The 25,728-nt window shown below is 40.9% G+C and overlaps 1 protein-coding gene across 1 annotated transcript; it reads left to right on the top strand.

Annotated features, from left to right (window-relative positions):
- The first annotated feature begins 1,475 nt into the window (after positions 1–1,475).
- On the top strand, positions 1,476–6,047 carry LOC132393700 (doublesex- and mab-3-related transcription factor A1-like). Its single transcript, XM_059969108.1, has 2 exons — positions 1,476–1,989; positions 5,224–6,047. Exons 1-2 carry the CDS (start codon positions 1,476–1,478, stop codon positions 6,045–6,047), a joined length of 1,338 nt encoding a protein of 445 aa, XP_059825091.1.
- The last annotated feature ends 19,681 nt before the right edge of the window (positions 6,048–25,728 follow it).

Below are 25,728 nucleotides of genomic sequence, written 5' to 3'. Positions count from 1 at the left end.
ATCTCAGGCATAATGATACAAACTCTCTCCCAAATTGACCATATTTGGTATGACATAAACACGAGAAAGTCTGCAGATCCTGGAAGTCCAGAGCATCACACACAAAACGCGAGAGGTCAGGCAGCATCTATGGAAATTAACGTTTCGGGCCGAGACCTTTCAGAACTGGAACGGAAGGGGAAGACGCCAAGATAAGAAGGTGGGGAGGGCGGAGGAGAAGCAGGACAGCTAGAAGAACATATACACAAAAATACAACTGCAGATGCTTAGAAGAACATATATCTTGGTACGTGTTTATTAAGTTTATTCGGTATTGACCCGATGGCATCTATATTAATTCGAACGGACTGTAACGTTACGTTAGGGAGGAGCTAATAAAGTCACATCCAAAATAACGGTATCGCTCTGTACTTCGTATTAAAATATCCCGGAAGCAATTAAAGAAAAGAAACTGAATTCATGGGTTGTTGAAAGTTATGGACCTGAAAGTCTAACGCTGCTTCTGGCCTGCTAATAGTTTCTAGCATTTCACGGATTTAAGTGAAAAACAACTCGCTATTGTTAAAACGTTTTTCATCTTTCTCGTTACTGTCAGTTGAGAGGAGGGCGAGTTCCGGCCAATAGGTGAAGGCCGGCACAGCGCCCTTCCATTGGCGATGAACTCCAGCCAATAGGTGAAGGCCGGCACAGCGCCCTTCCATTGGCGATGAACTCCGGCCAATAGGTGAAGGCCGGCACAGCGCCCTTCCATTGGCGATGAACTCCAGCCAATAGGTGAAGGCCGGCACAGCGCCCTTCCATTGGCGATGAACTCCGGCCAATAGGTGAAGGGCTGCACAGCGCCCTTCCATTGGCGATGAACTCCAGCCAATAGGTGAAGGCCGGCACAGCGCCCTTCCATTGGCGATGAACTCCAGCCAATACGTGAAGGCGCAGCGCCGTTCCGTTCCTTCCCCTGACTGACAGACAGCTTGAGGTATGCGGGGCCGAATCCGGGTTTAACTGGTGTCAACTATTGTGGCTCCATCAACATTGCACTTGAGCACAGAGTGGAGTTCAAGAGCAGACACAACTCGCACTCTAATCCAAGTGAATTGCAGATAGCAAGCCGTCCAGCACCGATTGACCCTCTCGTTTGCAATAATCTTTATATGTTGCGGCTAAACCGGAGCTGTTTATTGTTTTGCAGTCAGGTTTGCATTATCCAAGTATACAGTTTTTGCTTAATTGATAAAATATCATTGTAGTTATATTTCTAGCGAAGCTGGAAGTTCCAAATTGTTGACTGACACTTCAGTCGGGCGCAGTATATAGTTTGCAAATCCTTGGCGTGGCGAATTCGGCTCATATTTTGGGTTTAAATCATGTTTGTTTTTGCGTTAGCGTGGTCACCTGCAAAAGCAAGTCGTCGTTGATAAAAACGAGTATCTGGTAACGTCTTGAGTGAGCTTTGATTTGCACCGATCAGACTGATAATGGATGGCAGATCGCCGCTGCCTTCCGCCCCCCATCCGGAGCCTTGCCCGCCGCCTACTCCTGCAACTGTGCCCATTTCCATGGGTGGCAGTTCCCTGCTGCGACCGCCGGCACTGCTACTCCGAGCCGCCGCCGCGGCAGCCGCCGCTGCTGCCGCGGCCGAGCGTTATCCCAGGACGCCGAAGTGCGCCCGCTGTCGCAACCATGGCGTGGTGTCGGCGCTCAAGGGCCACAAGCGCTTCTGCCGCTGGAGGGATTGCATGTGTGCCAAATGCATGCTGATCGCCGAGAGGCAGCGGGTCATGGCCGCGCAGGTGGCTCTCCGACGGCAGCAGGCGCAAGAAGAGAACGAGGCCAGGGAGCTGCAGTACATGTACGCCGGGGGAGGCGCCGCCGAAGCCGGCCTGGCCATGGCAGCGGCTGCCGCAGCCGCCAACGGCATCATCCCTTCAACACGGGCCGGTTCGACGCCCTACGAGATCTTCGGAGGCGACTACCAGAAGCAGAAGGAAGGTAGGCTAGCCACAGATATGGTCATAGACACCTGTCAACACAGTCGCCGGGAAAACTAGCTTTTTAATATGTTTAATTATTCAAGTTGTTGCTAATGATTTTTAGCTGTAGTTTTTAAAAGTGTTAACTTGTTTATCGATACTGATCACAACAGATGACTCTACCCAAAATTTATAGTCACAGAATCCATAATCTAATTGCAAATCTGTGATTCCATTTTAAAATATCTTTGTTGTTAGTTCAGCATTTCTAATCATAATTCCCGAGATTATCTCCTCAACTGTGTTTCTCGTGTGGCTACCCTTTCGATAAACCTAACCTCACCTTCAGCAAATGCTTAGGGAATGCATGTCCTTTTTACAGATTTAATTGCGCGCTAACATAGACCTGGGATGGAAGAGCTCAGAAGAGAGTGGAGACATGAATTCACGTGCAAAATCAGATGTCTCTAAATCGAAATTCTAACCTGAAAAGCATTCCCTCTGTTGACAAAATATGGATGAGAAGTTTTGTTTGCATTCTTTTTATAATCTGAATGTTCGAGTCACAGCTATCAGTATCTCAGAATCGTCACAACAGTAACGCGCGCATTATCTCAGCATCCCGATCGGTGATAAGGACACGGTGCGTTTCTCACTGAAGCATTGTAAGTGGGTAAAGTTCTTTCCGGGCACGGAATGCGGCGGAGGAGGATGGTGGAATACACGAGTGTTATATTGTCTCAGGAAACATGAGAATTTTAAATGGATTTGACTTTGGTTTAGGAAACGGTGCTTTTTTTCCTGCCCATTTTCCAACAAGGGGCTGTATGAGTAAAACTAATTGGTCTGAACACCCTACTGCGAGTCGCACCATATTTTACCAAACTATAAATCGAGGTTGCGTTATTCGCGCCGGTTAGACTAGGGGTTAAATAATGAAATAACAGAGAAGAGTCGAACTCCGTCTAACATTATCAATCGTTTACTACCCCGCAGCCATCAGGCTCTGGAACAAAAGAGGACAACTACACCCATGTTTTGAGATGTTTCCGCAACCAATCTCACTTTAAGAACTCCTTCTCGTTTTATTTCATGATCTCGTTATTTATTGCTATTTATTTATATTTTGCATTTGCATAGTTTGCTGTCTTCTATGCGCTTTCTCGTTTACAGTTACTATTCTACGGATTTGCTGAGTATGGCCTCAAAATAACGAATCTCAGGGTTGTATGTGGTACATGTATGTACTCTGATAATAAATTTTACTTTGAACTTTGAAGTAGAGGAACGAATAAACTATTGGGGTAGGGTTGAAGGCTACTTCTGGCGCCTGGTTTAAAAAAAAGGTGTGACATTAGTTTAGTTTACAACGATAGCTAGGTTTTACCTTTTGCTCGGGGGAGAAGGCGCTTGAAAGAAAGAAACTATTAAATGAAACCTCGTTTTTTTAGCTAAAGTACAACTCTGCCATTACCAAAACGACAACTGGTGGATTTACCTTAAACGTGTTAATGTGAGAAATGCAACTAAACCAAGTCCGTGAATAAATATATACGATAAAATTTGGTTTAATGTGTACTAATTAATCCCCATTTCGGCGACGTGCCCTTTGTATCATCGGGATTCCCGGATATGTTGATTTTATTTGTTACAACCAGAGGCTCGTTGCCCCACATTGACAACAAAAAAAAAGCTGTTTTGATTGGCTTGAATACAAGTTCCCTGTACTCCATCATTCCACATTTGACGAACAATTAACAAATAATTAACGAATATTTAGTATATGCCAAAATAAATCAACATAATACACAAACGTGATGTTTGAATTCAAAGTATAAAATTGACTCTCGGGTAATACTGCTTTTGTCCGGAAAGGGGTGAAACTAGGTAGAAAGGATGGACATTTCCTCGTTTTAAAAAAATCAAAGATAAAAAAGTCAATTAATTTTAAAATAACGAGTTCGCGTGTGGGCGACCTGGCCAACTCAACAGATGTGTCCTGTAGAATCAACAGCAGGGCGTGTGTGTATAAAGAAGGGAAGCGAAATTGACAGCAGTCCGGATGAAATTCCTTTGTCACTGGCAGACGATACGTAATATGCAGATCTAAAAATTAACATCAGTACATACTGTACTAGGGTATGCCATCTCAAAACCTTTATTAACAGCAAATAATGTCTACATTCTACACTTACATGTAAACGAAACCGGAAGTCTGCGCACAGAATTGGGTGCTCTGAAGATTACTTGTAGTAATATGCGGTAGTGTCAAGTATCCCTGTCATAAAATAACACAGTTTATGAGCTTCGCTTTGTACAAATGCTGTAAAAATAAGATGTAAGGTGTGCAGATAATTAAGCAATTTCGAAGACATTCCGAAACGGAAATCTATTTTTCAGTGAACAGTACACCCACATCGAGCTCCCTTAACTCTGACAGTTGATGAGACAGGCTATTGTTAAAAAATGACAGCCCATTAAACAATTAGATCACATTTCCACCATTAATATCCGCGGAGGTGTGTACCGCATTCATATCAAAGTTAACCAAAGCTTTTTGCAGACTTTAGTAACACTCCGGTGGCTTAGGAAAACGAACCGGAGTAATTCGCTCAAACCCCTAACATCAACACCGTTAACATGGACGCGAAAAACGCTCTATACTACAGCAAAAACGATTCAGGAATGTGAAATGAAGTTGGTTGACTTTTATTTTGATTTGGTGGAAGAGTAACTAATTAAAAATAAGTCTCTCTGGGTATGGGGAGAGAATTAACAAACGTAATGATATTGAATATTGCTGACAAATCTCAACTTCAAATAAAATTAATTTAAAGCATTCAACTAATTTTAAACCTTAAATTTTATTGAATTGGAAGCTTTGAAAATGTGTTTGAAAATCAAGTCTACAAAGGTTAATGGGAGCTGAAGAGAAACAGTTGAAGGGATCTTCTAGTTCATGCAGATCAGTTGACCAGAATATCTGTTCCCATGCATTTCTGAAAAACGACAAACATTCTTTGTAAAACAATGGAACCCACCTTGCCATATATTTAATGCAAATCTCCCATGGTGGCTGTTAGTTTTTTAACATGGCCTCTGGCTACTTATATGATTATTGATAATTTTTTTAAAGTCAAATTTTCCTTGATTATTAATCGTTAAACAATCTATCAAGTAATGTTACTGTTTTATCATGTGTTAAATTCTCCTGACCTCTGTGCTTCATTTCAATGTTTGGGTCTCTTTGCAGGAGACAAGAACCCCAAATACGAGCTATTCTATAATAGCCTGGTGGGCCGCTCGGTTCTCCAGCCTTCACATTCTGCCACTTCTGACACCGAAACATCAGAAGCCAACCTCAAGGATAAATCAGGAAAAGCTGAAGCTTTGGACAATGATTCAGGACAGCTTTCATCCTCCCCGGAAAGTGCTGACAGCCCTCGCTCAGTGACTCCATCTGATGCAGAGTCAGGCAACGAGTGTGACAAACCCAAGGAGTTGGCCAAAGTCATGGGCAACCTTCCCAGTTCTTCCACCAACCACAGGGCACCCATTGACATCCTCACCAAAGTTTTCCCCAGCTATAAGCGTGATAAATTAGAGTGCATCCTGGCACACTGCAAAGGCGACGTGGTCCAGGCCATTGAACAAGTCCTGAATGGGAAGGAACCCAATGGACAGGTAAAAGATGTCGGCTGCACAGTATCTGATCCCACAGACCTTCCACGGTCTTCACACATTACCTTAGCTGGACTTCCTGGTAGCTCCATCGGCACTAAGTCTGCCTTCTCTCCCCTGCAGTCCAGTGCAGTTTTTGGAGGTCCTGCGAATCTGTACGGATTGAACCCCAGACTTGGCATCAACCCTCTTCGACTGGCATACTCGAGCCCTAGCCGAGGGCTGCCAACATTCGTGTCACCTTATGTTACTTCTGGTCTGATGCCAACATTGCCATTTCGTCCGCCAGTGGACTATTCCTTCCCGGGCATCGTCAGGGATATTCCATATTTCCAGAACAAAGACTCGCTTTGCTCCAGTGGATTGTACTCCAGAATTAACCCGGAGAAGCAGTGACTTTGATTCTCCCTCAACAAACTGAAACTGAGGCAAAGTTCATGATTGAACTCAAAGCACTGACTATGCAGAACATTTGCATCAAACAAAACCATATTAAAAAACAATTCAATCTAATCTACCTTGCCAATAAATTGTGCAAGAGATTCACTAGATGTTAAGAATGATATTTTGATACTTTTATAATCATTGTGGGTAACTGCATTGTACTGAATAGAATAAAAAACAAGACAGAGAACAGAAATGCCTTTGAAGATATTTAGTGCATACAATCGATGTTTCCTCTCGCTGATTGCCATCAATGCAACAGGGGAAGAGTTAGAAAGAGATTAAGATTACTGGGTTGAAAGTGTACATTATTTCCCGTCAAGCGCCATGTTCGAATGTTCGCCCAGCGAGAAATGCATTTTAAGGAAAATCCTGAAGTTTACATTTCTATGTTTGTTTCCAAGTTTTGGAATAAGGCTGAGACCCCCAGGGAATGTGCCCAATTGTGCGATGTGGAATCCTTGAGACTGGCCGCAATTGGTCGCAGAGAGCAGAAACAGAGCCTTGTCCAGTTGTTACTGTGCAAGATCCAACACAATATCAAACATATTCATCGCAAGTAACTATGTCCAAAAACGTGCAGTTGGAGAATATCAAACTGCATGTTCTTTTACTATGAAATAAGAGAATATTTCCCCATTTTGCTGTATGAAGCAATTCATTTTTAATTTAATATTGCAGGGCAATTTGTCCAAACTCAAGCTGGCTTTGCTGTGCACCCAGTATCCTCACTGTATAACTTGGTGCATTACACATTACCTATTGACATGCATTGCAGAAAGGATTTCTTTGGTGACAAAAGACTCAAGCTGAAATAAACCAATTTTAGGTACTCAGATCCATGTATTCAAGATATACATATTGAAGTGCCTTATTTCAAAATTTTAATATGTGTCAAGGATAATTTTATCTTGGGGACCTTTTTTGTTTTCCCAACAATTTATAATTCCTATTATTAAGTGAGGCATTGCTGTGCTTTTGATTATGGGGAATAAATCTGTTGTCATTGAACAAAATGTGAAGATTTTTACTTATGATTTTAAACAGGCTTCTGGCCATGAACATGCCATGTTTTATCCTACACACAACTAACATTGCAATGGTATCTCCATAATGTCAAGTTTAGGAAAGTACAACCCCATCGAAGTAGTTCACCATGGCCAGCTACATTTTGAGTTATCAGTTTTAGCTTTCCTGGCTCTCCATCTACAATTTCAGTAAGGCCATGAGTAATAATAGTCCTAAATGGCTGAACTTGTATAGGGGAGGCAGTTCACTTCCTGAGATGTGTTGCTGTCAATCCATCAGCTGTGGTATAATTTGCATAATATTTCCCAAATTAGATGTAATTGATAAGAGAGGTCTTATTGGTTGTAAACATAAAACTAAATAAATTCATTGAAACAAATAAGCAGCCGTTATGTTGACTGTTCATCAGAATGATGAAGTGGGAGTGTGTTGTGTTTTCTGCTTGTTCTTCAATCAGATTATTTCCTTACAACATATAAATCACTGACATGGATGTCTTGTCTAATAGGCGAGTTGGAAAATTAGTTTCAATGTTAACTGACAATGAATATATAGCTGCAAAAGTGATTTTGTCCCATTGTAACTGAGGCTAGTTTGGCCACACTCCATGTTATTGAGTGGAAAAAGCTTTCATTCAGTAAAGGAGTTTTTAATTAGGCCAAGGACCTCCTAAAAGATGTTAGGGGCAATTAAATACTTTAGAATTACAATCTCTAATGTAGGAGAGGTGCTTTTACAATCATCACTGTGCTAGTGATAACAGTACCAGTTCATTGACGACAAGGGACAAGGGAGAACGCTGTTGTTGGTACTCAAAATGCTGTCATGGGTTCTGCTAGGTGTACTTGACAGGACTCACCTGAAGCACTCCTTAAATAGGGTAGCCCTGTCCTCAAGTCTGGAGCCAAGCACTCCATAAGCTAGCATGTACTTTATTCATTGAGGATTTAGAGGGATATTTAGTAGTGTGAGATGGACACTCTAGTATAGAATTGCAATTATTTTGATCTGAGGTAGGCACAGCAAAGATATGAAAAAAGACCTGAAAAAGGTTGTTCATCTAACATTACTTTGCTTGTAGATAGTTAGTGGGCTAGTGCCACTCAATCGAATTTGATTTATTGCGGTCTCTTGGGAACAGGAATAGGTCTTTCATTCCCTCCTTGACCTGTTCTAATTTTCTTTTACACAACCATAGAAAGATGTGCGCCAGATATCAGTTCTTTCCAGACTGTACTTTCTGGCTGTACTTTCCAGACCCTAAACAATAGCACAAAAATATTTTCTTTCAGGTCATTTTTGATTCTTTCATTATTTATCTTTACTGTTTCTTGTCTGTTCTGTAACTGCAAGCAGGCTCTACTCTGTCTAGATCAGGGGTTCACAACATGACTCCTTGCTTAGTGGTACTGGTCCATGGCATAAAAAAAGGTTGAGAACCCCTGATCTAGGTCATTCTTAATTTTGATTACCGCTGTCAGATTCCCTCTCAACCTCCTCTGTTGCAAGAAGAATATTCCCAGCTTCTGTAATCTATCTATGTAATTAAAACCCTTAATTCCTGGAAACATTCTAGGAAATCTTTCTACGTTCTCTGTATCTTTCCTGAAATGGTGCAGATAGTATTATGACTATTTCTATTTGCTGCTAAACTAATGATTTATAAAGGTTCATCATGACGTTTTTACCATTGTGTTCTCTGCTTGTATTTATAAAGCCCATGATCCTACTAAAATGAACCATTGAACCATCAAATTTCATAACAACTTTCACAACCTTCCTTGGTACTTCCAATGATCTAGTTGTCCGTATACCTTATTTAGAATTCTACCCTTTGATTTCCATTCTGTCCTTTCATATTTTCCAATGAAATGTAACAGTTCACATGCTGCTGCCTCAAATTTCATATCTTCATTCCACCAGCCCACCTGTATACACTTGAAGTGTAATACCACCCTTGTAACAGTTGGAATGTTTCCAAGTTTTGCGCCATGTGCAAGTTTTAGTCATTGTGCTATCTACATCTAAATCCAAGTAATTAATGTATATAAAGGAAAGTGCTGTTCCCAATGATAAAGCATTGGACACTTCCTTCCTTCCTATCTGAAAAAGTAAATGTTCATTCTTTCACTATGCTTTCTGTCACTCAGCCAATTTTCTATCTCTGCAGCTATTGTCCTTCTTATTGAACGAACTTCAATTTTGGTTATATGGCAATCTATCAAATATCTTTTTGAAGTCTAAATCACATGGGCCATATTTCCTTCATTGATTTATAACAAAGTTAGCAAATCCATGCTAGCTTTGGCTAATCAGTCTTCACTTACTGATTTAAAATGCTGATGACCCCATGAATATAAAGCTAATATTTCACCATTCTATGGAAGTAGCAGATAACCTCATGTTTCTCTGCATAATATTCCATCTGCTATGTCATCAACTCTTCATATAACCTCTCTATATCCTGAATTCTCCCTGCATCCTTTCCATAACCCAATGTGCTACTCAGATTTGTATTATCATCAGATCTGGATATATTAACATTTGATCCCCTCAATTAAACCATTGAAATAGATCATGAATATCTGTGTCCCTAACACTGATCCCTGCTGTACTCCACTTATTAGTCCCCCTCCGACTCACACATAACAACTTTAGTATTACTTTACCTTTTGTCCATAGCCAAATGCATAACATCCTGAAAATAATATGCTCCCAGTTTTGTTTAATAATCTCTAATGTGGCACAATGTCAAAGATCTTCTGAAAGTACAAATGTAGCACATCAGCTGGTTTTCCTTCATCTACTCTGAAAGTTCCGATCTCAGAAAATTCCAACAGATTTGTTAAACGTTCTGATTCATAAATCCATATGAATTCTACCTAATTCTATTATTTTCTAAGATTCCCAGCATTTTCATTATTTTCTAAATGCCATGTCATCTTTCTTTGCTTTATATTTCAAAATTTGCTCTAATACTGACATCAGGGTAGTCTTGATGGAAACTTAGTTGACAGGCATTACATTCTTTATCGAATTAACCACCAGTAAGACACAAGGATGCAGGTCACCAAGTGCTGAACTTGGAGAGGTTTTGAGGAAGAGGTGTCCTTTGAAAATTCTGGCAGAAATCAAAGCAAGTTAAATTCAGAGTGACATTGCATCACAATGCAAAGCAGATTTGGATATATGTTGACATCAGAACAGCATCCAAGACTCGGAGCCATCTTAATTTTGTTTGGACAATAAGTAGGCAGCAGCAATCACACTAGCACAGTCTATAACTCTGCTTAATCAGAAGCATAACACACATTCGCTGCTTCTGAACCAAACTCGGAGATAGTTTCCAGAGCGGCAGACAGGGCCCTGGAGAAATGAGGTCTTTCATCAGTTTTTTAACATGGCTTTCTATTTTGACTTATTGATTATTCAAAGTTGTCTTACAACATTGAAGTCAGAGTTTTAGAAATTGCACCTACACAAAAAAATTCAAACATTTCAATTTAGAAGCAATTAAACAACATGATTGAAAGAGTAGTTGAAGAAGAAGCAGTGCTGTATGTATAATTACTTAGAAGACAAAAGCCACTTGAAGGTAATATAAGCAGCAAGGTGATAAGGAAGTAGAAAAGCTGGTGGGATAAAAAGGGGATACAATTCCTCATCAGCCCATACACATACACCCCAACTCTTTCACAAATCATTCTGAGGTTAACAGATATGGATTTGGAGGAGCACCTCCATGCTCTATCTTGGTTGAGTTGCTCTCAGATAAACCTTTGGACAGGGTATGTAGCACGCCCAAATTCCAAATTTAGATCCTTTCCTTCTAGTTTAGTGGAATCTCATTTGATAACAACATTCCCATTTTTCTATGGTTAGCTCCACTAGTGGCAAGAAGTAAAGAAGGGCTACTTGGAACAGTGGAAAATGTACTTCTGATCTGCAGTATTAAAGTTAAAGTTGAGTTTATTGTCATATGCACAAGTCCATGTGGAGTGAAAATAGTACCAGAGGCACGTAGCACCAGAGAACCAATATTCATTAAAGAACATAAATTAAACACAAATCATTTACAGATTCACAATTATTACAAGAAAGAATACAATAAAGTTACTTTTACTGTATATGATCATAGTGTTGCTATACTATAGTGATTAAAGATGTGCCATTTGGTTTAACCACTGAATGGCTGAAGCAGAGTAGCTGTTCTTGAACCTAGCAGTGTGGGGCTTCGGGCTTCAGTAGCTGCTCAATGATAGTTGTGAGAAGATGGCATGGTCTGGATGGTTGGTACCTTTGATGACAGATGCTCTTTTCTTGAGGCAGCAGCAAATACTATAGGTATGGAAGGATATGCCTGTGTTTATCGGGCTGAGTCTACTGCTCTCCGTATCAATTTCTTAAACTTTTGGAAATTGCTCCTTCCTCCACCATTTGCCTTTCCAGTTTCCCTCTCTCACCTTATCTCCTTACGTGCTCATCACCTCCCGCTGTGCTCCTCTTCCTTCCCTTTCTTCCTGTGGTCTTTCATCCTCTATGATCAGATTCCCCCTTCTCCAGCCCTTTATTTTTTTCACCAATCAACTTCCCAGCTCTTTTTCACCCTCCCCCTCTCCCAGTTTCACCAATCACCTGCCCTCTTGTATTTCTTCATCTACTCCCCCCACTTTCTGACTCCAACTTCTCTTCCTTTCCTGACTTGATGAAGGATCTCAGCTCAAAATGTCGACTGTTTCCTCTTTTCCAGAGATGCTGCCTGGCCTGCTGAGCTCCTCCAGCATTTTCTGTGTGTTGCTTTGGATTTTCAGCTTCTGCAGACTGTCTCGTGCTTGTGATACTCTCTGCAGCCTCTCATATTCCCGTGCATTTGAATTGCCATATCAGACCATGAGGCAAACAGGCAGGAATAGAATATTAAAAGCAAAATTTCTGAAAATAAATAAAAGACTGACCTAATTGGCCAAACAGGTAATAACTTGAAATACAAATAAACACAATAGAGCGAATTTAGAATCTTCTCAGAAGCGATTGAACTACAAGTTGGAAGTTAAGCATAATATCGTGGAAGAAAGAAATTTCTATTCCAGAAGAGAAGCTGTCACAGTTATATGATGACAGATTTGAATGGCTGATATTATGGACTGTGAATCTACTTTCTGTTAGGCGTTGATCTAAACATAAAACAATATCTAAGTTGGCATTAAACTAATAAGATCTTGGACTGGTAGTTAAAGAGCAAGGGAGGGTTGCCAGTGCAGTGCAAATCTCGTGTTAATATAGATGCAAATCTGAGTGAAACATTAAATTATAATTTGCCCTTTTATCAGAAAACCAACCAATGTTTTCTTTTAAGAAGGTCCTCGACCTCTGAAGTATTTCTCTCCTGCATGATTACACCAAATGCGTATTGAAGTAACCAGCTCCTCATTCCGTATATCATTCAGTGCAGTTTAGACAACTTGCATCATACCTGTGTTGTGAAGTTTCACTGCCACCTTCACTTTAGTGCAAAATGGCCTCAGGTACACACCAGCACCAATGTAGTCATGTAATTATTGTTTTTCAGATGCCTTTACGATATTTATTAGTGAGTTTGTATCAGACAATTCTTCAATTATTTGGCTACACGCAATAAATTTAACTAAAGGTAGTAGAAGTTTAAAACTAATTTATTTAATTTACATGGTCACAAGAATGTTTTTCTCTAACCCCACCCAAATTACCAAATCTTATCTTAATAGTAAGCCCATTTAGATGTTATTTTCATCCACTTGATATCGCTTTCTTGCAGTAATTACGCATTCACAATTATTTAGTGGATACAAAGGAAGAATTAGCTCATGATGGAGAACTCGCGTTAATATTCCACTCCTTTACATGTAGATGATATGTCAATTTAAAAGAAAACCGAAAGACAGCTTCCACACAGTTTCAAATCATTCTCACTCTCGTTTAAATGGAAACTATTAGTGAAATCTTCGTGTTGGAAATTTGCTTTTTTAAATGCATTTATTACAGAAGGTGGGGCAGAACTGTACAAGCACAACAGAGAAATACGGAAAACATTTTCTTGGTCCTTTATCATCTCAGCCCCAAAATATTGCTTTTAATAGGTGATGATTACGAAAACTGTTATGAGCTCTCCGAACCTGTGCGGAGAGCCAGAGAGCGTTTGGCGCCGAGGCTTCTTTGACACCTTATTGGTTAATTGTTGTTTAATTATTATCGGTAATAGTTAAACCTTAATAAAACTTAATAAGCAATAAACTTAATAAGTCCCGACCCGAAACGTTGACTGCTTCTTTCAATGGATGCGGCCTGACCTGCTGAGTTAATCCAGATTTTTTGTACGTCTTGATTTGACCACAGCATCTGCAGTGCACTTTGTGTTCAGTGTATTATGTTGGCTCGGGGATTCCAGGTTCCTGTACGATTTAAGCGGAAGAACCTTAATGGTTATCGTGGCTCTTAGTTCTGAGAATGTTTCGTTTCGCGATGTCGCCCGGTTGAGCCTCTGATTTTCTGTTGGGATTCCTGGGTATAAACCCCTTTTGCCGTCTTTATCTGTCTTTACTCCGCACTTGAGTTCTTTCATTGCCAGCGCACAGGGTTAAAGAAACACAATTGAAAATTATATCAACTACATTTTAGATGCATTTTTTTAAAAACAAACTTTTTATAACTTTGTCAAATGAAGAAACACATAAGTCCCACAATCAGAAGTAGGATGAGGGATTATTTTTTTTTCTCTTTTAATTGTTATGGTGAAAAACTGTTCCATCCTCGACTGATACAGTTGATCCTTCTAAATGGACTCTATGATACTTCTTGATCCCACAATCAGTTGACGCGGTGGTGACTGTGATTCTAACTGAGGGAAATTGTCATTAGACAAATAGACATATTTCATCCCGGCGTCCCTGTAATAATATTTATCTGCAATTAGTTCTTACAAGAAAATCACAGTGTTTCCGAGATTTGTTTTGCTGCATTTCTAAATATTGGAGGATTCTCATTTGTGGTTATTAATTAAATATGCGTCCTTGGTAATCAATTGTACCTCAGACCTAATTGTCGATCAAACTGACGCTATTGTTTTGATATTATTGTTTAAATACAATTTGCATGCTACAGAACAACTCTAAACATTATAATGTATTATATTTGGTTGCAACATATTTATAAAATTGCAAGTTCCTATCAAACGCTTTTGCTTGCACGGTGATGACGTCCTTCCCCACAACTTCATGCATTGCCAGAGAATTGTGAGACCTAATCCACGGGGAGCACATCTCTCAATAGAAAGCGGCTCTTCTCGCTCTCCGCGATTCGCAGTGGCTCTTCATTTACCGGTAATTGGAAGAGTGATCTGTAAACATTTGGTGCTGTGTTTAATTACCCCGGGACCAGAGCCTATGAGGCTCTGCGACGCCCACTTTGAACCCTCTATTTTGAAAATCAGTGACCTCGACTTCTCAGAGGCGATCCTTCTGAACTTGTGGGCCTCAATTATTATTGCAACCTCTGCGCTCTTGAAATGCAAACTCTCTCTGAACTGAACAAAGCTTTAAGGAGTTCAGCCTTTAAATACAAAACCATAATCTAGGTAACTTTGCAGTCTGTCTTGATGGCCTTGTTTGGATGTACTGGTGTCTGCAATATTACCCCGTGTAATTGCTTTTGCTTCATGAAAAAAGGAACAATACTAAATATTTTAGCCATAAGTTGGACAGTTATATTTTAGGAATATTACTTTGATAGGAAAGCACCCCACAACACCAGGAAGTTGCGAAATGTGTGAACAAATGCAAGTTTTTTTTGGAACGAGGCCGTTGGCACAAAGCGCCAGGCGAACATCCTTTCTCACAAGGGGTAATAAAAGATGCAAATTGTCTGCACGTTGGTTTGTTTGGAACTTTCAAGGCTGAAGTATTTTCGTTGTTGGGAAGACAAAAGTTTGAAGAGTTCCATTTCATTGTAGAAATTTTCACTTTTTCTATCATACACCACAACATGTTTTACGGTCCGTGATGTTGAGTTACTATCGTAATATCGGGAACATCGCAGCCAATTTATACACACCACACTTCCATAAAAGAACACAGAAAATATTTGTCTTTTATAATGTTAATTCAGTGCTAATTCCCTAATCCTCCTTCAAAATTACGCCATGGAATAGTTTGCATTCATCCGAGAGAGAGAGAGTTATAATGCCTATCTAAAAGACAGTACCTCCATTACTGCACTACTTCCCAGGCATAACAGCCAAGATTAGAAAACGGATCACAGGTCGGTGATGGGCGGACGTGCGGATTGGATGCCGCGGCAGCGCAAGCTGATTTTTACCACTGATATTCGCAGCAACCTTCCTAATACTGCATTAGCTTTTTCAAGCATTAGTGATTAGAATGTTGACTATGTAAGCTACATGTAGGCAAAATAGATTAAGAGGAGCTAACTCAATATGCATTGCGTTGGAATTTATGCGGCCCAGAGACGCTGATGATTTTATATCTTTCGAAGTTATTTAACTGACTGAAAACAGCTTCTACCTTTACTCAGAGGAACAGAAAACAAAATTTGAAGTTAGGTTAGTTCCAGAGGTGCAATTATTGCAGGGGAAAAGTTGCGTGTCTGTGAAGGAAACAACAATTACAAACGACTGGAGTTGGTGTTGGTTAACAGTTTAAGAACCGCCGGCTTCTATACAAGCTTGCAATAGAACTTTCACAACTTGCTGGTCGCTCTTCATCGACAAGTCCCAACTGCACTCCGATACCTGACTCCAAAGGCGCTCCAGAGGGAGAGTGTGAGCATGATGCAATTCGGGTCGAATGGTCCAGCATTGAATTTCCATGAAAGGAAATGTGAGGAGGCAGGTTTCAGTAGTCATCTGGCGCTCTCTGGTGGTAGTTTGCAGAATTACTGGCCTTTCACCAGCTGACAAGCGAACTGTGGTTAGGGCTCCGACATAACACGTAGAAAAGGATAGGTGGAGTTGAGGTCTGCGAGAGAGTGAGGCTGAGAGCTAGTGATAAAATAATAAAATTCAAGGCATAATGGAATGGTAAAAGCAAACAGGAAGACCCCTAGACATGATTGGTGGATTAAAAGGATTCTCATGGGCCCACAAAATTATTTGCAAGAATTTGGCATAATGGAGCTATCAACTGTCACTACCGTCGGATTCACCAGAATATTCAGTGTTCGATCTTATCGCTATTAATTTTAATAGATTGGACTGACCATTGGGAAATTCTGGAAAATAGTATTATTTTTTAAATAGGTGATTCTTTTAAAAGTGCTCTTACAAATTTTTTTCCCAATTTGCAAAAAGTCTTTGTGGCTTGTTGATTCACTTATGTTAAATTCCTAAGAAATATTTAAAATGTTTTCTTTGCATTTTTAATATTTCCAAATTTTCAATAACTACATTTCTTGCCAACATTTCGAATCTGTTGAATTATTTTGAATTGCTCAGAAATTCTCAGTTGATAGTAAAGATTGCAGGTGCTTAAGAATTCCTGCCAGCTCTTGGGTATCAATCATTTGACCGACACACCTTTTACCTTAAAGTTCTCTTGCCCGTTCTTCAGTGTATGCATCATGGCTGCAAACTTCCAGTGAAGGTCACTGGAGATGGAGAATTACTTTAAGAGTTGGTCTCAGAGCCTCTGCATTGTAATACTGCCCACAAGCTCCAAAAACTAAATACAGTAATCAGTTTCTTTTGATGGTCTAGATAAAGTGACAAGTGTCAGATTGCAAGCTGACACCTCTGCAATGATCGTTATGGATACTAATAGGTATCTAAAATCATCAGAAAATTGCCACCAACGGGTATCTCTGCAAAATCCTCTATTTTCACTGGAACAATAAGTGAACCAATATCAGCCTTCTTTACCAGCATCCCTGTATTGAAGCCGTCGATTTCTGATTTAGTTGACTCATTTCTAACCCCAGTACAAATTCTTGAAACACACAGCAAAAATCAATAGGATTTTTGGTGTTTTAGTACAAGAACCACAAGAAGTTTGCAGGCAGGTTCAACGTGTCATTAAGAAAGCAAATGGCATTTTGGCCTTCATTGGCTATGAACTTCTTGTGACCCATAGTGAAGTTTAACTACCGTTGTTGGTGGACACGAATCAATAGGATTTTTGGTGTTTTAGTACAAGAACCACAAGAAGTTTGCAGGCAGGTTCAACGTGTCATTAAGAAAGCAAATGGCATTTTGGCCTTCATTGGCTATGAACTTCTTGTGACCCATAGTGAAGTTTAACTCCCGTTGTTGGTGGACACGATGTTGTTGAGACTAAATCTAGAATACTGCACATAGTTTTGGTCCTCGTCCTAAGAAAGGGATATTTTAGCTCTGGAAGCAGTCCAACAGAGGTTTACAGTGTTAATTAAAGTAGTTTTCCAGACTAGATTAACTGGGCAGTGGAGATATTGAGATGTTTTCACAAGCAGGAGAGTCACAAACATGGGACAGGGCTATAAACTGAGCTGTGTAGATACTTATTCTCTCTGAATCTTTGGAATTTTCTTCCCCAGATTCTGGTGGAGGTCCAATCATTAGATATAGTTGAGGTGAAAACAGATAAACATCTAAAAGAACAAGATAGAAACATAGAAACATAGAAAATAGGTTCAGGAGTAGGCCATTTGGTCCTTCGCGCCTGCACCGCCATTCAGTATGATCATGGCTGATCATCCAACTCAGAACCCTGTACCTGCTTTCTCTCCATACCCCCTGAACCCTTTAGCCTCAAGGGCCATATCTAACTTCCTCTTAAATATAGAGAATGAACCGGCCTCAACTGTTTCCTGTGGCAGAGAATTCCACAGATTCACCACTCTGTGTGAAGAAGTTTTTCCTCATTTCGGTCCTAAAAGGCTTCCCCTTTATCCTTAAACAGTGACCTCTCCTTCTGGACTTCCCCAACATTGGAAACAATCTTCCTGCATCTAGGCTGTCCAATCCCTTTAGAATTTTATACATTTCAATAAGATTCCCCCTCAATCTTCTAAATTCCAGTGAGTATAAGCCTAGTCGATCCAGTCTTTCTTCATATGAAAGTCCTGCCATGCCAGGAATCAATCTGGTGAACCCTCTCTGTACTCCCTCTATGGCAAGAATGTCTTTCCTCAGATTAGGGGACCAAAACTGCACACAATACTCTAGGTCTGGTCCTACCAAGGCCTTGTACAACTGCAGTAGAACCTCCCTGCTCCTGTACTCAAATCCTTTTGCTATGAATGCCAACATACCGTTTGCCTTTTTCACCGCCTGCTGTACCTGCATGCCCACTTTCAATGACTGGTGTACAATGACACCCAGGTCTCATTGCATCTCCTCTTTTCCTAATCGGCCACTGTTCAGATAATAATCTGTTTTCCTGTTCTTGCAACCAAAGTGGATAACCTCACATTTATCCACATTAAATTGCATCTGCCATGAATTTGCCCACTCACCTAACCTATCCAAGTCACCCTGCATCCTCTTAGCATCCTCCTCACAGCTAACACCACCGCCCAGCTTTGTGCCATCTGCAAACTTGGAGATGCTGCATTTAATTCCCTCGTCTAAATCATTAATATATATTGTAAACAACTGGGGTCCCAGCACTGACCCTTGCGGTACCCCACTAGTCACTGCCTGCCATTCTGAAAAGGTCTCGTTTACTCCCACTCTTTGCTTCCTGTCTGCCAACCAATTCTCTATCCACATCAATACCATACCCCCAATACCATGTGCTTTAAGTTTGCACACTAATCTCCTGTGTGGGACCTTGTCAAAATCCTTTTGAAAATCTAAATATACCACATCCACAGGCTCTCCCCTATCCACTCTACTAGTTACATCTTCAATAAATTCTATAAGATTCATCAGACATGATTTTCCTTTCACAAATCCATGCTGATTTTGTCCGATGATTTCACCTCTTTCCAAATGTGCTGTTATCACATCTTTGATAACCGACTCTAGCATTTTCCCCACCATTGATGTCAGGCTAACCGGTCTATAATTCCCCGGTTTCTCTCTCCCTCCCTCCTTTTTTAAAAAGTGGGGTTACATTAGCCACCCTCCAATCCTCAGGAACTGATCCAGAATCTAAGGAGTTTTGAAAAATTGTCACTAATACATCCACTATTTCTTGGGCTACTTCCTTAAGCACTCTGGGATACAGACCATCTGGCCCTGGGGAATTATCTGCCTTTAATCCCTTCAATTTACCTAACACCACTTCCCTACTAACATGTATTTCCCTCATTTCCTCTATCTCACTAGATCTTCAGTCCCTTACTATTTCCAGAAGATTATTTATGTCCTCCTTAGTGAAGACAGAACCAAAGTAATTATTCAATTGGTCTGCCATGTCAAATGTAGGGGCCTACATTTGTTTTGACCAATCTTTTTCTTTTCACATATCTATAAAAGCTTTTACAGTCAGTTTTTATGTTCCCTGCCAGCTTTCTCTCATAATCTTTTTTCCCTATCCTAATTAAGCCCTTTGTCCTCCTCTGATGGTCTCTGAATTTCTCCCAGTCCTCAGGCGTGCTGCTTTTTTTTGCTAATTTATATGTTTCTTCTTTGGACTTGATACTATCCCTAATTTCCCTTGTCAGCCACGGATGCGCTACCTTCCCTGGGTTATTCTTTTGCCAAACTGGGATGAACAATTGTTATAGTTCATCCATGCAATCTTTAAATGCTTGCCATTGCATATCCACTGTCAACCCTTTAAGTATCATTTGCCAGTCTATCTTAGCTAATTCACGTCTCATACCTTCAAAGTTACCCTCCTTTTAGTTCAGAACCTTTGTTTCTGAATTAACTATGTCACTCTCCATCTTAATGAAGAATTCCACCATATTATGGTCACTCTTACCCAAGGGGCCTCGCACGACAAGATTGCTAACTAACCCTTCCTCATTGCTCAATACCCAGTCTAGAATGGCCTGCTCTCTAGTTGGTTCCTCGACATGTTGGTTCACAAAAGCATCCCACATACATACCAAGAAATCCTCTTCCTCAGCACCCTTACCAATTTGGTTCACCCAATCTATATGTAGATTGAAGTCACCCATTATTACTACTGTTCCTTTATTGCACGCATTTCTAATTTCCTGTTTAATGCCATCCCCAACCTCACTACTACTGTTAGGTGGCCTGTATACAACTCCCACCAGTGTTTTCTGCCCCTTAGTGTTATGCAGCTCTACCTATATCGATTCCACATCCTCCAGGCTAATGTCCTTCCTTTCTATTGCATTAATCTCCTCTCTAACCAGCAATGCTGCCCCACCTCCTTTTTCTTTCCTGTCTATCCCTCCTGAATATTGAATATCCCTGGATGTTGAGCTCCCATCCTTGGTCACCCTGGAGCCATGTCTCTGTGATCCCAATTATATCATATTCATTAATAACTATCTGCACATTCAATTCATCCACCTTGTTACGAATGCTCCTCACATTGACACACAAAGCCTTCAGACTTGTTTGTACAACACTTAGCCCTTATACAATTATGGTGAAAAGTGGCTCTTTTAGATTTTTGCCCTGGATTTGCCTGCCTGCCACTTCTACTTTTCACCTTACTACTTTTTGCTTCTACCCTCATTTTACACCCCTCTGTCTCTCTGCACTTGTTCCCATCCCCCTGCCACATTAGTTTAAAGCCTCCTGAACAGCAGTAGCAAATGCTCCCCCTAGGACATTGGTTCCAGTTCAGCCCAGGTGCAGACCATCCTGTTTATACCGGTCCCACCTCCCCCAGAACTGGTTCCAATGCCCCAGAAATTTGAATCCCTCCCCCTTGCACCATTTTTCAAGCCACATATTCATCTGAAATATCCTCCTATTTCTACTCTGACTAGCACGTGGCACTGGTAGTAATTATTACCTTTGTGGTCCTATTTTTTAGTTTATCTCCTAACTCCCTAAATTCACCTTGTAGGACCTCATCCCATTTTTTACCTATATCATTGATACCTATGTACACCATGACCACTGGCTGTTCACCCTCCCATTCCAGAATGTCCTGCAGCCACTCAGAGACATCCTTGACCCTTGCACCAGGGAGGCAACATACCATCCTGATTGCAGCCGCAGAAATGCCTGTCTAGTCCCTTTACAATCGAATCCCCATCACTATAGCTCTCCCACTCCTTTTCCTTCCCTTCTGTTCTGAAGAGCAACCCATGGTGCAATGAACTTGGCTGCCTTCCCCTGATGAGAGATCTCCCCCAACAGTATCCAAAACAGTATATCTGTTTAGGAGGGAGATGACTTCAGGGGACTCCTGAACTACCTGCCTACTGCTATGCTGTCCAGTGGCCACCCCTTCCCTTTCTGTCTGTGTAGCCTTTAACTGCGGTGTGGCCAACTCACTGAACATGCTATTCATGACTTTCTCAGCATCGCGGATGCTCCAATATGAATCCAATTGCAGCTCCAGATGCTCAATGCGGTCTGCCAGAAGCTGCAGTTGGACACACTTCCTGCACACCTAGTCATCAGGGACACTGGAAATCCCTGATTTCCCACAAGCTGCAGGATGAACAAACCACGGGGCCGATCTCAGCTGACATGACCTACCCAATACTTGCCTCAACTTTTGAAACTTTCTCCTTTGAAAGGAACTTACCCGGCCTTACCTCGCTTGGAGTGAAGCTCATCCTCTTCTCGTCGAAGCCTCAAATCTCCACTCCTTCACAGGCCACTTCGCTTGAGGTAACCCTCTATTTATTTGTTTGAGCTTTTCAAACTGCTTGGTCACCTGACCTCGATTGCCCAATCAGCTGTTTTCTGCTGAGCCTGAGCTATTCAAATCTTGATTGTCTAATCAACAGCTTTCTGCTGAGCTATTCAAATCTTGATTGACTTGATTGCACAGTCCAACTGCCAAAACTGCCAGAATCTCTCGAGTCAAAGCCTCAAATCTCCACTCCTTCACTGGCCCACTCACTCACTGGCCGCTTTCCACTGGTACTGAGAGTTATGGCGAATTGATACAGAAGAGAGGCTGAGGCCAGCACAGATCAGCCATGACTTGGTTTCTATTTCCTTGTCTCGGCACATAATAATTTGAGCTCTATTATGGAAGATGTTACTAGGCACTCTAAGAAAACATTCAAGGATATTGTACACAAGGCTTCTTTGAAGAAGTGAAATATACCTGTCAACTGCTGTGAACTTTTGGCCACTGACCACTCTCAATGGAGAAGCTACATTCAAAGTGGTATTGAGGATCCTGAGTCCAGGTAAGGGGTGTACACAGAGGCCCTGTATAAACAGCAGAAGCAGAAGATGACTGCACAACCTGATGTCACCTATCTCTCTGTAAGCCGTTTTCTCCCCTACCTCTGGATCATACCAGAATTCATTTACTGTATAGTATATTCACCTTCATCTATCTTGCTTGTTAACTTTTAAAAACTATGACCTACCAAACACTTCCCTTTCATTAAACTGTTGATTCCACCTAATCATAATATATGTGTTTTCTTGCTATCACACCTTCAATAATAGATTTTTAGTATTTTCTCTATTTCGAATCTCAAGCCTAAATGTATAATTTAACTCCCTCTAAAATGGGTTACTTTCCAATCAGGGGAACAGTGCTAAGATTAGAGGGAATGTAAAAGCTCAAATTCAATGCTTTAATTATTTCCTCAGCCACCTCTTCTAAATGCAAGTATCTGCCAACATTAATTAATAATTAACAGGACAAGCTGATTGATGGCCTTCATTTTCAGATCTTTGGAGTAGATTTTATTCTGCAAATTATTTAGTTTAGGCACCAAATTCTAAGATTCCAAGGCATTATTTTTTTCCTGGGTTTTACTTGACCTTTGTTGCATATGAAAGTCTTCATTATTCCCTTTTCACTTGTTAGGTAGTTCCATGGGATTATTGGCAAAATTACATTCATTCTGGCTTCTTGGGTTTTGAAGTGGCTGATAAAATCAGTGTTATCATTTGCTATTTGTGGAGCTTGCTATATACAAATTAGTTACCACTTTCCTTACGCTCAACAATGACTACACTTCATAAAATACTTCACTGGCTGCAAGGCTGTAAAACTGTTCAGAGGTTGTGAAAGATGTTATAGAGATGCAAGCTCCCTATCTTTGCTTTTTGTCCACTATAATCCTAGAAACTAACCATGATAGGAATCTCTCTTTGTTCTTCATTGCTCTCCCCTCTTTCCCCACTCCCTCTAATCCTGCACATTCTAGCTCTGTAATCTGTTGTTTCAGACATGCAATCAGAGAATGTTTACTGCTTGACTTGACAACTTGTAGGGTTGGCAGTCAGTGAAGATGAGGATCAATGACTCCCAAGGTTTGCAAGTCCTGGGGTTGGAGATCTGTGCGGAACAGGTCCGTACACCCAGTCAGTTGGCAGGTATGGAGGCACAAGATTGGTTGGCAGATCTGGAGGACCAAATATGGTTGGCCAGATGGGATGTTGGGCTCCATCAATCTACAAGGACAGAGGCTAGGTCAGCGGGTGCTGAGGATAAAGACCTGAGATTCCTGAGGTCAAGGATAGTGGTTGGCTCGCCCTGAGGTTGAGGGCTGGTGATTCCTGATGGAGCAGAGTGGATGTGGGGGAAAGAAGGGATTTGCTTTGCTGTTACTCTGTTGTTAGCCATGCCTTGTATGTTGGCTGTGTTTTGTTCTGCTCTGGGCATGCTATTTTGGCACTGGAAGCATATCAATACTTGTAGGCTATCCCCAGTACATCCTCAGATTGTGTTGGTTGTTGATGCAAATGACAAATTTCACTGTAGCTTTCATTGTACACATAACTAATAAATCTAATCAAATCTAATTTATGGTTAATTGACTTTTAATGAGGCTGTTTGGCCCATCTAGAATCTTCTATTTTCTATTCAGCTAATCCCTTCATTACCAGTTTCTTCTACTTTATTCCCCTGTAGGATGGTGATTTATTCTCTTTGATGTGCTCCTTAACTGCTTTTTCTGATTTTCTTCTGCACTTAACCTATTCTGAAGGTGACTTTACAGTGGATAGTTGACCTAGCAACAGGTCTTTATGGGTGGGAGGAAAGGGGGTACCCAGGGAAAACACACATGGTGACAGACAGAAGGTGCAAACACCACATAGGCAGTACCGAAGGTCAAGATCAAAGACTGAATCCCCAAAGCAGTTAGGTCCCTAAGAGAGAAAGAAGGTTTAATTTAAAATCTCATCTGCAAGGCATCCTTTCATTAATCCTGAGCAATGCGCTGAGGTTTCAGCCTAGAATTGCTTGTGGGCCAAAGGGCCTTACTGTGCTGTACTATTCTATGTTCTATGTTCTAATTTTGTCCAGAATATCACACTGCATTTAATGGTGCTCATTTCAGAGTAAAGGGATAAAAAACACCATTGAATCTTGTGTTTCAAAAGTTCAATTCATATTCCCTCTCTAGGAAGACACAGTACTCTATGTGAATCAATGATTGCTACACGATTGGTGAAAGGATTGACCTAGGATATATTTCAAAACAGCTGCCAAGTTGAGCCAGTATTTGCCAATATGTACACTCTTGCACTTAATAAATGGCCACTAAATGTATGTCTGTGGGCGTCAGCTGCTGTAGCCCATCTGTGTCAAGCAGTGATGTGTTTTAATGCTTTTCTGCATACCACCGTTGTAACATGTGGTTATTTGAGTTACAGCTGCCTTCCTGTCAGCTTGAAGCAGTCTGGCCGATCTTTCTGATTGCTCTCATTAACAAGGCATTTTGGCTCACAGGACTGCCACTAAGTGGTTGATTTTTCTCTTTTGCACCATTCTCGGTAAACTTTAAATATTGCTGTGCTGTAAATCCCATGAGATCAGCAGTTTCTGAGATACTTGAGCCACCCTGTTTGGCACCAATGATCAAGTCAGTTACTGGGCAAAGTCACTTAGATCACATTCTCTGAGTTCCGATGTTTGGTCTGAACAACAATTGGACCTCTTGACACCTCTACATGTGTTAATGCATTGAGTTTTTGCCACATGATTTACTGATTAGATATTTGCCCTAATGACCAGGTGTACAGATGTATCTAATAAAGTGACCACTGAGTGTATTTTGCATGAGGTAAGAGTGGTTCAGTGAGTTGTTAATTGGTCTGAACGTAAACTGAAATATAAACAAGATGAATGCGTGATGGAAATAGGATGAGTGGACATTTGAATAGTTCGGAGTGCAGAAGACAGAGTATGAATGAGAGCTGTTGAGTTGGTGATGACATTAAAATGCAAGTGGGTGCTTTACTGTGTATGACATACTGTGCAGGGCTGACTCTGTGTGTTGCAAGAATGTGCATGTTGGACAGAGTTGGGAATGGGTGGGAGACTCAAATCTAAAGCAACAAGCAATCTGTTGAAGAAACTCAACAGGTCAAGTAACATCTGTGGGAGTAAATAATCCTGAAGATTTCTGGTCAAAACCTTGCATTATGACTGAGAGTGGAAAGGCGTGATGGCCATAGAGAAGCAAAGGGGAGAGGTGAGAAAGGATTCTGAGGTGATTGGTAGAGGAGGGGTATAAGATGACAAGCAGGTAGTGCCGGGTAGCAGAACCCCTC

The sequence above is a fragment of the Hypanus sabinus genome, chromosome 5 (genome assembly GCF_030144855.1).
Source record: "Hypanus sabinus isolate sHypSab1 chromosome 5, sHypSab1.hap1, whole genome shotgun sequence".
Taxonomy (NCBI): Eukaryota; Metazoa; Chordata; class Chondrichthyes; order Myliobatiformes; family Dasyatidae; genus Hypanus; species Hypanus sabinus.
This window is presented reverse-complemented; position numbering and strand designations above follow the sequence as displayed.